Raw genomic sequence first — 18641 nt, forward strand, 5'->3', positions numbered from 1 at the left:
TTAAAGTACTTAAAATGACACTTCAACTTCTTAAGGTTTTTTAAGGTCATAAATTACCTCAGATTAGTTGGTGACATTCAAATTTTTCCAGATCCGTTTGTGTGCACAGAGCCTTAGTCTGTGTTACAGGTTACAGAATGCTTTATCTCAATCACACGCCAACATACATAACAGAAACAACACAAGGGTTCAGTATGTTGGCCAAGGATGCTTCAACATGAGGACTGAGAAAGGTGGGAAGTAAACCACTCCCCCTTCTTCCTGTAAACTTGTATGAAGTAATACAAATTTTTTTTATTTACACTGCTCAAGGTCAGGGTAAGATTATTGTACCTTCAGGGTTGCTTTGCCGTGTTCTGCTATTACAGTCAGTTTCTCTAACAGCCCACGCAGACACTCCTGAGTAGCATGAGAAACCAAAGCTACCACCTCTGGACCAACATCAGTCACTCCCAGTGCCTGTCCTAAAGAGAGGTGACAAAAATATAGGTACGTAAAGACCTCTTGCTCAAATCCCTCTCATTCTTCTCTGGCAAGATCACAAGAGTCACAAAAACATTCCAGCTTATGTTGACTGACACACTCCCAATTAAGTAAATTTTAACACTGATTAGAAAATATACTACAAGTACTGTGGAAAAGTAGTGAGGAGTCCCTTATTCTTTATACTTTTGTTTCCAAGAAGCAAAACTTTGGACTTTTTTTTGTTTTGTTTTTGTACCTTACCACTTTCAGAGAAATGTGATTTTTTTGTTTATTAAACCAGTTAACAATGACCTATGAACTGTTACATAAAAAGGCTACTAAAACAAGAGATAAAGCTGAGCCACATATATTGTATTTACATTTATGTTTGCAGGTTTTTAAAAAAAAAAAAATGGTACATTCATTTCATTTTCAAGGAAATGTATCAGGAATTGAAGGGTATCTCAATTTCTCTAAATGGTAATGTACACTGCCAGCACCATAAACGTTTAATTAAATAGCAGCACAATTACTCGAAACATGAAAGACTATCATACACAGGGCTGTAATGAGAAACATACCAGCCATGCCTCACGCTCTACACGACGAGCTATAGGAGCTACTCTTATTTTCTGCACCTTTATTCATCACAACCTGTTCCTGCTTGCTTTAGTTACCTTATTTTGGGTTGAAGAAGTGTCAAATGAAACATCACACAAATAAGCACATGCTAATAAGCATTTAGTAAAAAAAACAAAAAACATTGTCCTAGGAAGGTGGGTGAGGGGTGTTTGTTAGCCAGTTTGTTTTGTTGCTTGAGGTATTTTCTTTTTGTTCTCCATTTTCTTGGCTGTCTTTGACATTAATGGATTTCTGTACATGTCACCTTTTTTTTTGTAAAATTCTAATAAAATTTGTTTAAAAAAAACAAAATAAATGTTGCCCTCTTCGTATTGCTTAAAAACCTTTTTGTGCGCGTGATAAACAAGCTAGCAATTATACTGATAAACTTTAATTTAGTCATGATAATTAAAAGTAAAATTAAAATGAATTTGCTGCACCTGCGTGAAGTATTCGGATGCGCATTGGCTGTGGTGAAAGGAACAACTGATCCTGGCATGACTGCACCACAGAGCCCACAGTGGTTGTCAGAATCTGAGCATTCTCCTCTCTAAGGTTGACTCCAGCCATGGAAGCTACATCATTAATATCATCGTCGTCTCTGGGAAACAAACATATATATTGCTAAATTTATGAGGACACTTACTGACAACACGTTATGTGACCATTTTAAACTACATCACAGTCAACACAGCTGAAAGGCCACAAACACATAAAACTTGAGTACAAACATCTACAGTACATGCATTACTTGCAAGATCCTGAATTTTCTTTGAATGCAAATTTGGTAGAATGAGGTGGATCCTTGGCAACAGTTTGTTCCATGGAAAAAGATCCTATAAAAAAAAAAAAAAGAAAGAAAAACATATAAAGAAGAAATGATTTCAATTAGCAAAGTCTGAAGAGTCAGTGCGGTTTATTTTGTCTGTACATTTATTTCTATGGCATGTAGTTTCTTTAACTTCAAATCCTCAACTTGAAAATTAGAAAGAAATTTTAAACTGTTTTGTTTTTCTTTCTTTTAATTCTATGACTGCAATAATTTATGAAAATATGAAAAATCCATTTTTCACATTATGTGATGCAATTCACTTAAAATCTATGTTTTTACACAATAAAATAAATGTGTAGTCCATATCAGGTGGTAAAATGAGGTCAATTCAAACTCCGATAAACACCAACACATGAAATTTTACACTGGCCCAATATTTATTTACAAAAAATAGGCCAAAATACAAAAAGTATATGGTTACTGCGCCTATAAGAATTAAGAGTCAGTAGCAGATAGGTGATGCTAATCAATAAACTTGATTAATTAAGCATCATCAGTGTTAGCACCTCTATAAAAAAACAGCAGTTTTGTCAGCTTGTTCTGCAGCATTCAGGTGTTCAGCAATCATTCAGCAATGATCTTAGAGAAGCGAATGGTGGGTGGACCCAGAACTTTTTTGGTGCCTTTTTTTTTTTTTTTTTTTTAGTTTCTTGAGCAACCATAGTTGACATGTAAATGGAATTTGAGATTTTCTCACAGGGCTTAATCTGTAGCCAAAGGACCTGGGGCCTCATTTATAAACATTGCATACACATAAAACAGGGCCTGAAAGTTGTGTACGTTATTTTCTGCACAAAGGTTGTGAATTATACAAACAAAATTGATGGGAGAATGTGCGCACCTATACGCAAACTCTCAACCTTGCCCAACTGGTGAGATGATGAATTTAAGCCACATTAATCTTATGCATTAAATCATTCATATCGGACTTGTAGGCAATTTTATAGATGAGTTCCTAGATGAAACCATACAGTCCATGGGAACTCATTAAAGAGTTACAGTACAGTATCTTCATATGCACATCTTCAAATTATATAGCAATGGCACTTATTGGTACATTAATTGTTACAAGGTGTGTATTAATTAGTGTAATTGCTGAGTAAACATATAAATACTGCTGTGACACTGATGCGTAAGGCTTCACAAGGGATGCGCTGGCACTGCTTGAAGATTATGCCAATGGCAGGATCAGGAAGGAGAGAGTTTTTAGAGCACAAAAATTTCCTGGCCCATGATGACGACTAGCTGAAATGCCGATTTCGACTCCCTAGAGCAGTGTTCTTAGAGCTATGTGCAGAACTGGGCCCAGTGTTAGATTGACCAACCAGAACCATGCAATCTTGATGCATCTGCAGCTGTTGACCACTATTAGGTTTCTGGCAGCCGGCTCTTTCCTGCAGGAATTAGCCGACAGGTAGGCTTGGTTTGACATCAAGATTCTATCCTTGGGTCTGGAATATATCTCTGCCATCCCTGAGCCCAATAATTCCAGCCATTTTTGGATGGCATTATTAAAAAAAGTCTACTCGGTACATTAAGTTTCACTGTGGGAGAACAGGCCAACATCAAAAGGCAGTTTGCAGCAAGGTCCAGTTTCCCAAATGTAATCGTGTGATTGACTGCACTCACATTGCTTTAAGGGCTCCAAGTAAGAAAGAATTTGCCTATGTGAACTGTAAAAATGTACAGTTCATTCAATCAATGTGAAAGTTATTTGTGATTAAAAATATGGTTCTGGCATATTTAGAGGCACGGTGGTCTGGGTCAACACGTCCATCTTGACACAGCAGTGTACAGGATAGAATGCAGGCAGGAATTGTGGTTGCCTGCTTGTAAATAAATATGCATTGTACCATTAATACTAATTAACGAATTATACTTTCACTACAAAAATGTAACAGGCTTTAACATTAAAGTAGTTCTACAATATAATTCAATTTAGCATATTTTATCATCAAAAATTAAATTTAAAATCCTTATGGTTTCAACTCCAAATGCTAATAACCGTTACCTGAGATGTGTTTTCCTGATTGGACTAGTGTGTATCTTGGCATGAGTCCGCCTCTCTTAGATATGTAATTTCTGGACTGGGCCAATGTCATCAACCCAGGTCTTACAGCCACTCCCTCTGCATGCTGGATACCCTGAATTTTTAAGAACAATCAATGTGTCAGACCCATTTTGTTAATTAAAATTACTCAAGGGTACAAATTACATTTTTTGTAAGTTTGCCTATAAAAGTTAACTGGGAAAGTTGACATACCAGCATTCGCATGGAAAAATCCAATTCCTTTCTTTAAGAAACCTGATCACTAACAGATGTGTAAACACACTAAATGACCACACAAATTCTACACTGTACATTACTCCTAACTTTCTCAAATCAAATGTTTCTAAAATTGACTGATCGGACTTTTCTGCTTCCTACATCTACCAACCAAACATCATGTGGTTACCTGTTGACTTGTCTTGATGATTTGTCCTGCACTGGAGATGGACTGCTTTGTGCTGGAAGACTGAGTTGTTTGGTTGCAGGTAGAAATTGAAGCCTGCTGGATGAATAACTGGGGATCTGCAGTAAGTGAACGGACCGCGGGAAGACTTTTCTGGTAAAAGTGTGAAAAAGATGAGAAGAAATATATGAGCTCAGTCAAGTAACTGAAGTATACTTTAGACATTAACAGTGAGCTAGGCGTTATGAGTCAAAGGGATGAAGAAGCCTGTACCAAAGACAATTTATCTGCTCCCATTTTATTAGTTGTATCTATGAAAAACATCAAAGTATCTTTATTTTGCAGAAACAAGGGGATTTCCCACGTGTTTTTTGGCTAAAAACTTGACACATGTCAGGAGTGTGCAGAATATTCTTAAAGCATCTGAGGAAACTCGACAAGTGTAGGGCAAAAGAATTCTCAGAACTGAAAAAGAAAAAAAAACATCTACAGCGGATGAATAGTATCTGAAAGTCACTGCAAACTGTAAATGCTCACTAACAAAATGGTAGCTGTTAAGAGGCCATTGTTGAGGAATGGAAAAAGGAAGAAAAGACTGAGGTGTGCTAAAGGGGCCCTATTGTGCTATTTAGGCTTTTTTGAGCTTTCTACAGTGTTATGGTGTTGAATTCTTGAGCTGGGTATTGTCACTAATTTCCTGAATCGATTCAATTCACAACAGCCTATTTTAATTAGATTTTGATTAAATCAGATTGATTCATTTACAGTTAAAATATATAACACCACCTATTTTTCTTGAATATTAAAGACATTCCCAGATACCGTTTTTTTTTTGCATTTACTTATTAAAATCAGTTATCTGGGAGTAATCAGATTAGATTAGATTAGATTAGATAAACTTTATTGATCCCACGGACGGGGAAATTCACTTATTACAGCAGCAAAGCAGAGAAAGTGAAAAAAGAAAGAATAAATAGATAAACTTAAGAATTAAATATAACACAATAAACATAAAAACAATAACAGTATAAGGTGACGGTATAAATGACTGTGTAAACAGTGTAAACAGACTACAACATGACGGCCTGATTCAGGTGTTACAGATCGTTGTAGAGTCTGACAGCAGTTGGGATGAAGGACCTGCGGAGCCTCTCTTTCTTACACCGTGGGTGTAACAGTCTGCTGCTGAAGGAGCTGCTCAGGGACCCCACAGTGTAATGTAGGGGGTGAGAGGTGTTGCTCATAATGGATGTCAGTTTGGCTAACATCGTTCTCTCCCCCACTTCCTCTACGGAAATTACTGTAATAATCTGATCTGACACATCCACATGCATTTCTAAAATACCATAACATCACAGTGTTCTCCAGATTCAGAGCAAGAAATGCTGCGATGAAGAAAAAAACAAAAACAAACAAAAAAACCAAAACGCCACAGGACATAAGAAAAGTTCAACTTCTTAATTGTCCTGATGGAACAGTTTTATTCAGTGGAGTCAATATTCCTAAAGTTCAGATCTCCGATAACGTGTTGATGTTAATAAAACTTGCAATGAGTATTGGATCCAGTTAAACACGTAATAGGACTCAGTTATTGGTCATCTCCAGATTGTGCACGTTCACAGAAGAAAGACGAAAGAACAGCGGTGGACACCACAACGTTTTCAGTGTAAACATGTGACAAGAAATACTTCTTCGGCTGTGAGAGAAAGCAACATTTGTTCAAATTCTCGAAGGAAACAACGGTTAGACAGAAATGGATGGAGTTTATTTTCTGGAGCCAGCCACAGAGTTGCACCAATGTTTGTATTTGTGACTGGTGCTTCACTGAAGACTGCTGGATGAATGACATCCGGTACAACCAGGGATTTGTGACCAGGCTTTAGTTGAAAGGAGGGTCTATTCCTAAAATCAAGGTATTACTTACTGTCACAAAAGCCACATAAAACCGAATAGGTTTCTGTTTTGCTTTGATCATTACTGCATGAGCAACAGTCAAACTAAAGGAATTAACCCACACTTACATCTGATCGCTACCATAAAGTAACACACATGTAATGATGACCAGAAAGTTAGTGATCAACACTGTAGATGGAAATGCTGCAAACTAACAACCAGGCTAACAACACCGATTGTGGTACATTTGCCACATTTACACCTATTAACAGGGGCATGTATTTACCAAACAGATCTGTCCTGCTGCATTCCTTGTGCGGGTTGCCGAGTTGTTCACTCTCATTTTCGGGGTTTGATTCGGGCTCAAAATGTACAGCTGTATGTTTTGTGTTGAAATTGTTTAGTCCCACTTCATCCTTCCCTCACTCGTGACGTAACAAGACTCCTAGATCAATGAACTTCTACACTTGCAATAGGGTCCTGCCCCAAGTGGAGGCGTTCACTTATCTCAGGGTCTTGTTCACAAGTGAAGGATGGAGCAGGAGATCGACAGGCGGATCGGTGCGGCGTCTTTAGTGATGCGGACTCTGCATCGGCCTGTCGTGGTGAAGAAGAAGCTGAGTCAAAAGGCAAAGCTCTTGATTTACCAGTCAATCTACATTCCTACCCTCACCTATGGCCACGAGCTGTGGGCAGTAACCGAAAGAACAAGACTGCGAGTACAAGCGGCCGAAATGAGTTTTCTCCGCAGGGTGGCCGGGTTCTCCCTTAGAGATAGGGTGAGACGCTTGGTGATCCAGGAAGGGCTCATAGTAGAACCACTGCTCCTCCACATCAAGAGGAGCCAGATGAGGTGGCTCGGGCATCTGGTTAGGATGCCTCCTGGACACCTCCCTGGTGAGGTGTTCCGGGTACGTCCCACCGGAAAGAGGCCCAGAGGAAGACCTGGGACACGCTGGACGGACTACATCTCTCGGCTGGCCTGGGAACGCTTTGGGATCCCCCCAGATGAGCTGGTGAATGTGGCCGGGGAGAGGAAAGTCTGGGTTTCCCTGCTTAGGCAGCTGCCCCCGCAACCCGACTCCGGATAAGCTGCAGAAAATGGATGGATGGATGGATGGTTTACTGAGTGTTTATATTGCTTTGGTTTATTTACGAGTTCTGCTAGTGTTTCTATGACGAAAACAGTGCATGCATCTGACAACTACTCCCGGCAGTTAACCAATCAGAGGCAGTCCGCATCAGGGGAGGCGGAGCTCAGGCTGGAAGAGTCTCACCCCCAATTTCCACCGGATTCGTGTGCGTCGCGTTACGGTTTTCGTGGCCGTTTTAGTCAGTGGTTTGGTTCACACGGGGCATGCATACAACCAAGTCTATTATGGACGGAAAATGCATCCAGAATACGTCAAACTCAAATAAGACATGGGAGCAGTGTAAAAGCTTTCAGTAATTTTCAAAATAAAAGCCCCTGTGATTAATTTTGCTCACTGAGCCATGTAAACATTACGCCAATAATCGGTCAGGGTGTCTCAGTGTTTTTTTTTTTTCATGGACGACTAAATGTTGATCCTGGAAGAGGAGAATCACAGGATTCGCCAATTCTCCTGTGATTTTGTGCTCTCGCAGATCTAGCTATGAGGACTGCATTCGTAGGCGCTCTGAACCTGACACGCTCCCGGTGTGGATTGACATGCCACGGAAGACGCCACAAAACCACGCCGCAGCCGTTATGCGGCACACACACCCCCAGTGTAAATGAGGGGTCTTGCTGCTTGTTTCTGGCAGAGCGTGATCTAAGAGGATCTAAATAAAATAAATAAAGGGGTTTGTGAAAAATTCTGGATTAATTAACCTGAAATTAGCACAATAGAGCCACTTTAATGACACAAGGACTGAAATAAGAGGTCTTATGGAGGTCTTATGGAGTGATGAATCCTCCTCTGAGCCCAGACCTCAAGTTTAGTTGAGTAGTATGGGATCATCTTGACTGAGAATGAACAAAAAGCAACCAACATCCAAAAAAGAGCTTTGGAATGCCTTCAAGAAGCCTGGAGAACTATTCCTGAAGACCATTAAAAAAAAAATAAATAAATAAGAAGAAAGCTTGGACTGTAGTAAAGAATGCTGCTCAGACCAAATACTGACTTTCAAGCTCCTTGGAACATTTATGTTTGCATGTTTCGTAATATAGCTGCACTTATTTACGATTTTTTGGATCTATTTAAGAATGACTAGAGAAAATTTAAGATGGCCAAGTGCAGTCCGGTTATGTATAAGGCTAGAATTTCTAACCTTGAGAAAAGGCACCAAACAGGGCTGTGGAGTTGACTTCAACTCATCATAGAGCTGCTCTGTAAACTCCTCTGCTTCCATCCTCCCTTCCTGTTGGTTAAACAAAAAGTATTAATACTTTGGCAAGTGGTATAAATACAAAGTACTGAGTGAGGTACCAGATGAAACGCATGCAACAGTAAAAAAAATAAAATAACTTTAACTATGTTCATTTACTATCAAATAAGAATTTTTTATGTCTGTTTTGTGGGAAAGTTGACACTTTTAAAATGTCTTAAATTTTGCTACAATAATTGACTATATAGTAATGTGGGTATGTCCAGACATGGCTGGCCAATAGAGGGTGGTGCCCTAGCGCTCTCTATAGCGCCTCCAATAGGCCAGCTGCTCCTGGTTATGTCTTATCATTTTTACTCAATCCAGACTTATAATGATCATCTGTCAATAACATTTAATGTACTCCAGAAAACCCAAGATCCTGTTATTTCCCAATTTTGGTGTGTGATAAGTTGGGAAGCATTACCAGCAGACTCCGGACCAGTCCTCTAACGTTGTTTGCCATGCTGGCAGACCTGGAGTCACTGGAGGCCAGCTTAATCAGAGTTATCAGGAAGTTCTTACACTTTTTCACACTTTCCAGAGTCTCCTGATGGCGAAATGAGAGGTAATAAAAAATCCCATGGATGTTTGGTTGCAATCGATGCATCAAAGTTTATGCAAAAATCATCTTTTTTCCCACTAAGGAAAACAAGGAGAATCAAAAAGGTATTTTAATACACAAAAGAAGATAAAATACTTGTGAAGATGCTCTTAAACATATCTGGTCTGACATTAAAAAATTACAACATCATTCTGGACATTATCAGCTCAAAACAGATACAACAAACAGTGCTTCTGAAAATATGTGTTAATGGATAGCAATGTTAAGGTAATTTTATCTTTTCTTTTGAAAATTGTTGACAGCACATTCATTTTTCAATTTCTTTGGCTAAGCAACACAAATACTTTTCAGAGTAATACGCTCATTTTTACTTTCCTGCCTCCACCAGGAGGCTGAATGAGAACAATTCTTCACCAGGGTGACCTTTGTACATTTAAAATATTAGTACGGCTGGGTATCGTCGCTAATTTCCTTAATTTGATTCACAACAGCCTATTTTAATTTGATTACGATTAAATGATTAAATCTGATTCAATATCGATTCATTTACAGCTAATTACATAACACCACCTGTTTTGTTTTGTTTATTTTATATAAAACAGTGCAATTACTTGACAATCAAAATCAGTTATCTGGGAGTAATCAGATTACCGTAATAATCTGATCTGACACATCTACATTTATTCCTGAAATAACATATTAATACAGTGTTTCCCCAGATTCAGAACCAGAAATGCTGTGATAAGAAAAAAAAGTAAATAAATATATAAAAAACCCACAGGACAGAAAAAAGTTCAAATTTTTAAATGTCCTGATGAAACTGTTTCATTCAGTGAAGTCACTCTAAATATTTTGAAAGTACAGATCTCAGATTATATGTTGATGTTAATAAAACCTACAAAGAATATCGGATCCACTGAAAGCCGTAATACGACTCAGAAATTCCTTTAATGACGGTAGATTCAGCTTGTTCAGCTGTGCACGTTGCTGTGACGACCGTGACACTATCAGAGTAACACCAGAGCAGGAGAAATACTCCATCTGCTCCTCACCAGAGCAACATGCTTCCATCTTCAGCTGCCCAAGAGAATTTAGAAAACTCTCATATTTTTGTCTGGTTTCCAGCTGATTGGCGTGTTTTCTGACGCTTGCCTCTGATGGCAAACTGTGTGTGCATGTGTGTGTGTGTGCTCACTGTCGTGAACACTGAGAGCAGGCACAGCTATGACATGCCTTCTTGTAAACCAGATAGCATGAGACTGTTTACTGTTTGATAAAGGACAAAGTGTAAACCTGTTCTAGAGGAAATTTGACTTTAAATTACCATATCAGCTTAATTTTAAACTACGTGCGTGGTGACATCACTTCCTGTTGTTGAATGTCACAGCGCAGGTTAGCATTAGCTGCTAATATGAGTGCCGTGGTCTTAGCGTTAGCGCTGCAAAAGACTTTATAGATTAATGTTATCCACACTGGTGAATAAAAAAAACATCTGAACTTGACATTATCTCAGCAAGAGAAGCTGATTTTGGACAGAGGAAACAGAGAAAAACCAGTTGTGTGTATATATGCTAAGATCTCGCCGAGCCTCGATAAGTCATGCAAGAGTAGGGTCGCGTTACCGGAAATGAGGACAATTAGAAAAATCGATCTCCAGATTTATGAATCGATATTGGATTTATTTAATTTGAATTGATTAAAATCGATGAATCGATTTTCTGAACCCAGCCCTAAATATCAGTACTAATTCTGAACATGGTACAGATTTTCACAATCATCAGGAGTAGGTGAAGAAGTAAAGGCTTTCTATTATGCCATTTGTTTTTCACTAACTTTAAGTTCTTCCTGCAAAGCAGCTAACAGTTTAGTTAATTAACAAATCCAGAATAAATATATACAGTTCACAAGTAGGAATGATTAAACTCACCTGACTAAACGTCCTTGGTGGCTGCCTTTTGGTGTCTGTTGGGGCAGCCTGAGTGCGAGCATGGCTCCCCTGTTCAGACACAGAACTAAGGTTCTGGGGTACAGCTGATTTGGGAGTAACACCAATCACCTAAATTTAATGCAAACTTACATCCAAAACCAAAAGCACTGAAATCATTCACAGTTAATTATTCTGAATGATACAAAGAAGACTTGTTCAAGTTGTGTATGACTGAGGCAGGTAGAGGCAGAAGGAACAGAGCTACTACAAGATGGAGGCAGGACCTGTCAGGGTGTGCACTCTGATGATTTGACAGGAACCACTTTGGGTTTCACAAGTTATTGCAGTAGTTCAGTGTCTGTGTCTAACTCATTCTGTTGAGTAGAGGAGTTAAGCTAAGTGCAGAAATGCTCCTTAAACAACTGAGTCTTTAGCTTGCTCTTTAAAAGTGGATAAGGACTGTGCAGATTGGCGTTAGGTAGATCATTCCACCACTGGGAAACAACAGAGGAAAAGAGTATAGCTACTGATTTTGTGCCACATTGTGGTGGGAGCACTAGGCGTCTTTCACCGGCAAAGCGTAACAATGGAGAGGGAGTGTAGCTCTGGATTAAGGAGTGGAGGTAGACAGGAGCCGTTTGGGTTATTGTTTTGTGAGCCAGAAGCAGAGTTTTGAATTTGATGCACGCTGCGACTGGAACCCAGTGAAGAGCGATTAGCAGCGGAGTGACGAGCTCTTTTGGGCTGGTTGAAGACCAGACATGCTGCTGCATTCTGGATCATCTGCAGAGGTTTAACTGAGCATGCAGGCAGGCCTGCCAGTAAGGACTTGCAGTAGTCAATGAGTGAAATGACCAGAGCCTGGACCAGGAGCTGGGTCGTGTGTTCAGTCAGGTAGGGTCTGATCCTCCTGATGTTGTAGAGAGCAAATCGGCAAGACCAGGAAACCGAGGCAACATGGTCCTTAAAGGTCAGCTGGTTGTCTACCATGACACCAAGATTCCTGGTAGAAGATGTAGAAACAAACGTAATAGAGTCAAGCTGCACGCTCATCTGTGGCGGTAAAGAAGGATTGGCTGGAAAGACAATAAGCTTGGTCTTGGACAGATTTAGCTGAAGGTGGTGATCCTTCATCCATGCGGAGATATCAGCAAGGCATGCCGATATTCGCACTCAGACGGTTGTGTCGTCAGGTGGGAAAGAAAGGAAAAGCTGAGTGTCATCTGCATAGCAGTGGTAGGAGAAACCATGAGAGCTAATGATTGCACTGAGTGAAGAGGTGTATAGTGAAGAGGGCCATTTCATACGTCACAAAAACTTTGTCCACAGCGGGGTGGGGTTTTGCTGTGTCATTTTGAGTTTTCAAACTTAATGCCAGACCCACTTATAATTTTAGAATGTGTTGCACCAAGTGGCAGCAAGCTGCAGCAGCCCCAATCATTTTATGTGTATTTGTAGCTTTCTGAAACAAAACATTGCTTTTTCTAAGCTGGTGTGGAAGCTGTTGATTTCTTATTTTATTTCTGACACTTTTTAAACAGCTGAGTTCACATCTAAGATGATAAGTGTTTCACAAATCAGAGGAGCTGACTGAGCTTTCCAAAGCACAACTAATCCACAAATCTAAGATCTGACCACAAATCACTTATGAGTTGAAGAGAAAACACTGTGGATGTCAGGCAGATGGCAAAAGCTCAAACCATCTCTTCCCCTGATCATAATAAAGAATGTGAGGTGACTGGCAAATAAACCAATGAGCTTAGAGTACTCGTAAGGACGTAGCAGGAATATCAGGAATGCAGCATCTTGGGTTTCACAGAACTATGACTACAAGAGTATTTATCAGACTCCAATGCCTGCACCACCACTGATGTCAAGTGCTGTCTTTGATGTCCTCCGCTCAGTTGTCGCAACGTTAAAAACAACAGCAAATCATTCATGTTGATCTCTGGAGGTTTCAACCCCACTGCATCTGCTCCACTAGAGAAAACAAATGCTGAATTTATTCTGTGTAAACGATGCACACAGCTCTTCTGCCTGTCCTTGCTACATAATCTGGTATGTCTTACTTCCACCGAATCACTCACAGGAACCACAGCCCGAGATGATGCAAGAAAACCTCTAAGCCACAGTTTAGTATAGACCTGGGTATATTACAGCCCACATCCGGCCCTTTGTGCGTCCCTATCCCGCCCTCGTAAGGCCAATCAGAAATTACAACATAGATAGATTATAAAAATATCTATGTTGTGCGCACAATAAAACCGTGCTGCTTTTATTTTGAAAAGCATTAAGCTACTTCCGTATTGACGTATGTGCGTGATGCACGCTTTGAGTTAAGGTGAACAGCGACAAGTGATGCTAGCAAGTTTACCCTCAAGATGTCAGCTAACGCTAAGAAAAGTTGATAACGAATGTTGTGTTTTTAACAATACTTTGACTGCCAAGTACTTCTTCACAGAAATTAAAGGTAAAGCTGTGTGCTTGATTTGTATTGCACAGGTCACTGTGTTAAAAAAATTACAATTTGAATCGCCACTACACAACCAAACATGAGGACAAATACAAAAATCTGTTTGAAAAAGAGCATGCAGGGGTGTCTGTAGTGTTGCTGGCAAAACTTCATACCCAACAAGGACTTTATACCAAACTTCACAGAGATGCAGCCGTTAGGATCCAGTAGTTAGGACAAGTTATGTCATTTCTCACAAAATTGCCAGAAAAAGTAATTTTTTTCTGATGGAGAGTTTGTTAAGGAGTGCTTATTGGACTCTATTGCACTGATATGCCCGGAGAAAAAGGACATGTTTGAGAACGGCTTACTCTCCTGATGCACTGTGACGAGGCTGGTTGAGGACATCGCTGGAAACTTGGAACTTCAGCTGAAGAACAGAGCTGCAGACTTTGACTATTTTTCTCTGGCTTTGGATGAGAGCAGCGATGTGCATGACACGGCCCAGCTTCTCATCTTCTTATGTGGAATAACTGCAGACTTTCAAGTCACAGAGGAGCTGGCAGCAATGCAGTCAATGAAAGGGACAACCACTGGTTATGACTTATTCACAGAGGTTTATGCGTGTTTGGACAAGTTATGACTGAAACTGGACAATCTAGCAGGTGTGACAACAGATGGTTGTTTAAATCTGACTGGGAAAAATGTTGGTCTTTTAAAGAGAATGCAGGATAAAGTGACAGAAATTAACTCTGTGCAGAAATGGACATTTTTGCATTGTATTATACATAAGGAAGTGTTGTGTAAGACAGTGTTAAAGATGGACCACGTTGTTGATGCTGTAACTAGAACAGTTACCTTCAACAGAGCGAGCATTAAATCACAGACAATTTGTTTCAGTTTTGGAGGGAAATGAAATGGAACATGGCGACATAAGCTATCACTGCCCTGGCAGGTGGCTCGGCCTAGGCAAGGAACTGAAAAGTGTCTGGGACCTGACAGAATAGATTTAGGATTTCTGTGTAAAGAAAGGACATGACATCCCAGAGCTTGATGAAGAATGAGATGAAGACTGGGTGGCAGACCTTGGATTCGCTGTGAATGTGACTGCACTAATGTGAACGAACTAAATGTCAAACTGCAGTGCAAGGGCATTTTTGTGCATGAGATGTACAGTGCAGTGAAGGCCACACGATCAGCAGATCACCTCCACAAGTACTCAGCCATGTTAGAAGCACTGCATGCAGAGTTTTCAATGTGATTTCAAGATTTCAAAGCTCTTGAGAATGAAATGCATATGGTTTCTTCTCCCTTCAACTGCAGTGTGGATAATCCTCAAAGGGATGTCCAGATGGAACTCACTGACCTGCAGTCTGACACACTTCTGGGAGAGCACTTCAGGTCAGTCTCACTGCTAGACTTTTATTCCTCCATCAAAGAAGAGAACTTTCCACACAAGAGGAGGCATGCTCAGAGGATTCTAGTCCTCTTTGGATCTACTTATGTATGTGAACAGATATTCTCAGTGATGAAGTTCAACAAATCTAAACACAGATCCTCACAGATGACCTCTCAACGGTCCTTCGCATAGCTACCTCAGACATTCAGCCAGATTTCAATGCCCTTGTTCAAGAACAGAACAGACTGGATTATTTTCACTGGAAAAGGTAAAATAATGAGGAAAACATTACAAATCATTGTATTGTTGCATTCCTATAAACATATTCACAAGTCAACATCTCTCCTTTACTTGCCCCTCAACACACCCCAAGGAATTTGACCATGATCTGCTGTTAGTGTCTGTTAATCGTAAACAAGTACTTGCATCTTTACCACAGCTGTCTTCTGGACTGGTCCTGGCTGGCAAGTAGATGTGGTTGCCATCCTGATCACTGTTACCTTCTCAGTATTTTTATTTCCAACAGCTGTCGATACCTGAATTCCAGACATGTCAACCTTAGTTGAGACAACAGTGATAGTAAAGAGGGACTTCTTTTAGAGGATTTGCAATAAATGAAAAGCAGGAAAATATATACCTGCTGGATTGGTGTTTTGGGTGCTTGACTACTGACAATTCTTGATCCCAGTTGAGCCTGTGTCAAAGCCTGCTGAGTCACCAACATCAGCTGACCACCATCACTGCGGATCAGCATCATACCTGCAGTGAGGAAGATTTCAAAATTGCAACCCACTATAATTAAAGGATTTTTCCCCTTAAAAAAAGAAAAAAAAACAGCTGGCTGAAGAATGCTTATGTGAACATAAAAGAGGGAAAATAGATGATTTTTAACTGGTGTCTTTCTTGCTTTAGTAAAATAATGTTGCAAATGTCTTTGCAGTAGGATCAACTGCAAGAAAACAGAAGAACAATTAGAAGTTAAAGTAGTTACATGTAGCAACAATGTTTAACTAATGTCACTGGGATGATCCACAGAAGGGAGACAGAATTCAGCAATAATAGTGGTTTGAACAAGAGCCATATTTACACAGCATCCCTTCTGCCACAAACAGTTACATTGAAAAAGTTCATGTAACACAGTCTATATGGCCAAATAGTCTTGCAAATGTTTTTAAATTAAACACAGGCTTTTGCTATCAGACAGCATGCAGGCCAATGTTAGCTTTAGCTCACTCACCAAGAAAACTTCTGTGCATGAATCCTCTTCTGCACTTTAAACAACCCCACTTAAGGGGGGTGGACAAACAAAAAACCCTAATCTCTGAAAACTCCATATTCCATCCAAGAATTAATGTGCTCTAACTCGGAGATTTGCATAAACCAAGCTGTGGCAGCTTTCATAGCTTAAGGTCTACAGTTATTTGGTGGTAAAGAACCCCATTTTTCACCAGCTGCTGAAAACATTAGGGCTGCACTGTAATCTGCACCAGGATGAAAACACACAAAAACTATAAGTATGTCCTTTCCAAGACAAATTCTGGGATTTATAAAGGAAGAACAAGCTGTAAAAATGTGCTTATATCACGCATTGTTCAATCTATGCAAGATACACTTTCTTAAACCAATTTAAGCCACACATGGTTTCATGAAAATTGCAAAAAAACAACATAATAAAACATAAAACAAAAACTATTTTACACAGCTTGCCAAGTGTAAGACCATTTTTTTCTTTTCTGATTTTATCATTAGTCTTTCTATAATGATTATCTAATCTTCGCAAGTTGGGTTCCTACTAAAATCCCTTTGAACTGATTTGTTTTATCCTCTCCATTTAATGTATTTGGTTTTGTCCTTCCTGGCACCTTTGCACTGGAAACAGCAGGTATAGCTAACGAATGGATGGATGAACATTTTCTTCATCTATTCTGTTAGCTCTCTGAGAAAATATCTCAAATTTAAAAACCAGACAACAACACATTGCAGAGTTCTCTGGGATATCAAGTGTATCATCATCTGATCAGATACTTCTTTTGGATCCTGTGCTTGTGTTGTATGCATTTCAATAATTATTTTGAACTGACATACTGTTGACATATCTTTGCTATGATATCTGAGGACCAGTTTATTTCTTTGGTCCACATCAGACTGCGAATCAATTCAATTCAATACAATTCAGCTTGATGTAATGGTAAATGAATAAGCCATGATTCACATCTCTAGGACATTTTGGACAGTCCTCAACTACATTTAAGTCACACGGACTATACATGTAGTAAGCAAAAACTATGAACATAAGAAACACTGTATACACAACCTGTACACAGTACACATTTAAGTACAAATTTTAAAATCAATCAAAAGCCCAGTTTGTGTGCAATCAGTGGTTTGCTGCAGCTCACCTGGTGGTATCTGGATATTAGAGGGTAGCTGCTGGGAAGCAGCCTGTGGCAGCGCTGGGGCGGCTGGCTGTGGAACTGCTGATCTGGGCACAGTTATCACCACTGTCCTTCCTGGTGTAGTGACCTGACTTATGGAGGGAACCTGACTCACAGCTACTTGCTGGCTGGTGAAACCCACTCCTCCTGGGTTTGTTGTCTTTCCAAACACCATGACAGATGAAGTAGTAAGAGGCCCTGGAACAGAAGAGGATGCTGGCTGGTACCCCTGAATATTGGAGATAACTTTATGTGGGCCGGTACCAGCAACAGATTCACTCTGTGAGGAGTTACTAGCAGCAGAAGGTGAAGGTTTCACGGCAGTGATGGGCCCACATTTGGCTGGAACTTGCATTATTCTGACTTGGACAGAGGGGTCACCATTCACTGGTGCCCCACATGAGTCCAGCTTTTGGTCGCCATTAATCGCCTTACCGGTGATCATATTTTTTTCTGCCTGGATAGTATGATAAAAAAAAAAAAAGAGTAAGAATTAGTACAAACGAGCATAATTGTAATTCAAATGAATTTACAAGGGTTTGATCTCTTAAATGCCATATTAAATTTTGTTTGGGGGGGTGAAGAACCAATAAACCCGATTATTTCGTGTTAATTACTTTAATGAACTTGAGACCATGTCATTGTCACTTCACGACCAGTTGGTTTTATTTAAACTTTACATCAGTCTTTAAAAACAAGACTAATGTGCTGAAGGTGGTATCAAGATTACCAACGGAAAATGTTCTTAAGTTTTCCGTAGTTAGCTTGCTAGCGAAAACAAGTCTGACATAGCTTAAATAAATCGCTTTTATCGGAAAAAAAGGAATAATGACTATCACCCACGTGGTTGAAGTTGTTACCAAAATACAATACGAGTTCTAAGTTAGTTTATATTGTTAATGGTACGTTAAAACTGCCACAATCTTAGGCTTCAACCAGAACTCACCGCGTCCATTACTAGACGACCAGCCAGGTTATGGGTTTGCTTGGCGGCGCGCTGCTACTTACTGCAGCGTTCAATGCCCCCAAAAAACAGGCGTTTTAATACGTGACCACGTCCGTGAAACTGCCTGCTGAAAGATGGATGTGTGCAAGTAACATCCAGATGTACGATTTAAAAAAAAAATTTATAACTGCAGATTGGAATATTGCAGCCACATAATGACTCACCTTATGAAGTTTAAGTGAAATAAATATGAATGAAAGTGCTG

General features: G+C 39.8%; 1 protein-coding gene across 5 annotated transcripts in view; it reads right to left on the minus strand.

Annotated features, from left to right (window-relative positions):
• LOC121653455 (transcription initiation factor TFIID subunit 4-like) overlaps nucleotides 1–18447 on the minus strand; it is a 26699-nt gene extending 8252 nt beyond the window's left edge. For 2 of the 5 annotated variants that reach the window (XM_042006966.1, XM_042006962.1), the window contains exons 1-12: nucleotides 18377–18447; nucleotides 17395–17887; nucleotides 15633–15754; nucleotides 15430–15552; nucleotides 11145–11273; nucleotides 9080–9202; nucleotides 8557–8646; nucleotides 4375–4524; nucleotides 3930–4062; nucleotides 1838–1922; nucleotides 1527–1687; nucleotides 334–464 (exon numbers count right to left, since the gene is read on the minus strand). In XM_042006966.1, coding sequence (XP_041862900.1) covers nucleotides 334–464; nucleotides 1527–1687; nucleotides 1838–1922; nucleotides 3930–4062; nucleotides 4375–4524; nucleotides 8557–8646; nucleotides 9080–9202; nucleotides 11145–11273; nucleotides 15430–15552; nucleotides 15633–15754; nucleotides 17395–17887; nucleotides 18377–18385 — 1749 coding nt within the window. In that variant the 5' untranslated portion in view covers nucleotides 18386–18447. The remainder of the gene's footprint in view (nucleotides 1–333; nucleotides 465–1526; nucleotides 1688–1837; nucleotides 1923–3929; nucleotides 4063–4374; nucleotides 4525–8556; nucleotides 8647–9079; nucleotides 9203–11144; nucleotides 11274–15429; nucleotides 15553–15632; nucleotides 15755–17394; nucleotides 17888–18376) is intronic. The other 3 variants (XM_042006963.1, XM_042006964.1, XM_042006965.1) reach the window with 3 other exon arrangements.
• Between the last annotated feature and the right edge of the window lie 194 nt (nucleotides 18448–18641).

The sequence above is a fragment of the Melanotaenia boesemani genome, chromosome 14, assembly GCF_017639745.1.
Source record: "Melanotaenia boesemani isolate fMelBoe1 chromosome 14, fMelBoe1.pri, whole genome shotgun sequence".
In the NCBI taxonomy this organism is placed as follows: Eukaryota; Metazoa; Chordata; class Actinopteri; order Atheriniformes; family Melanotaeniidae; genus Melanotaenia; species Melanotaenia boesemani.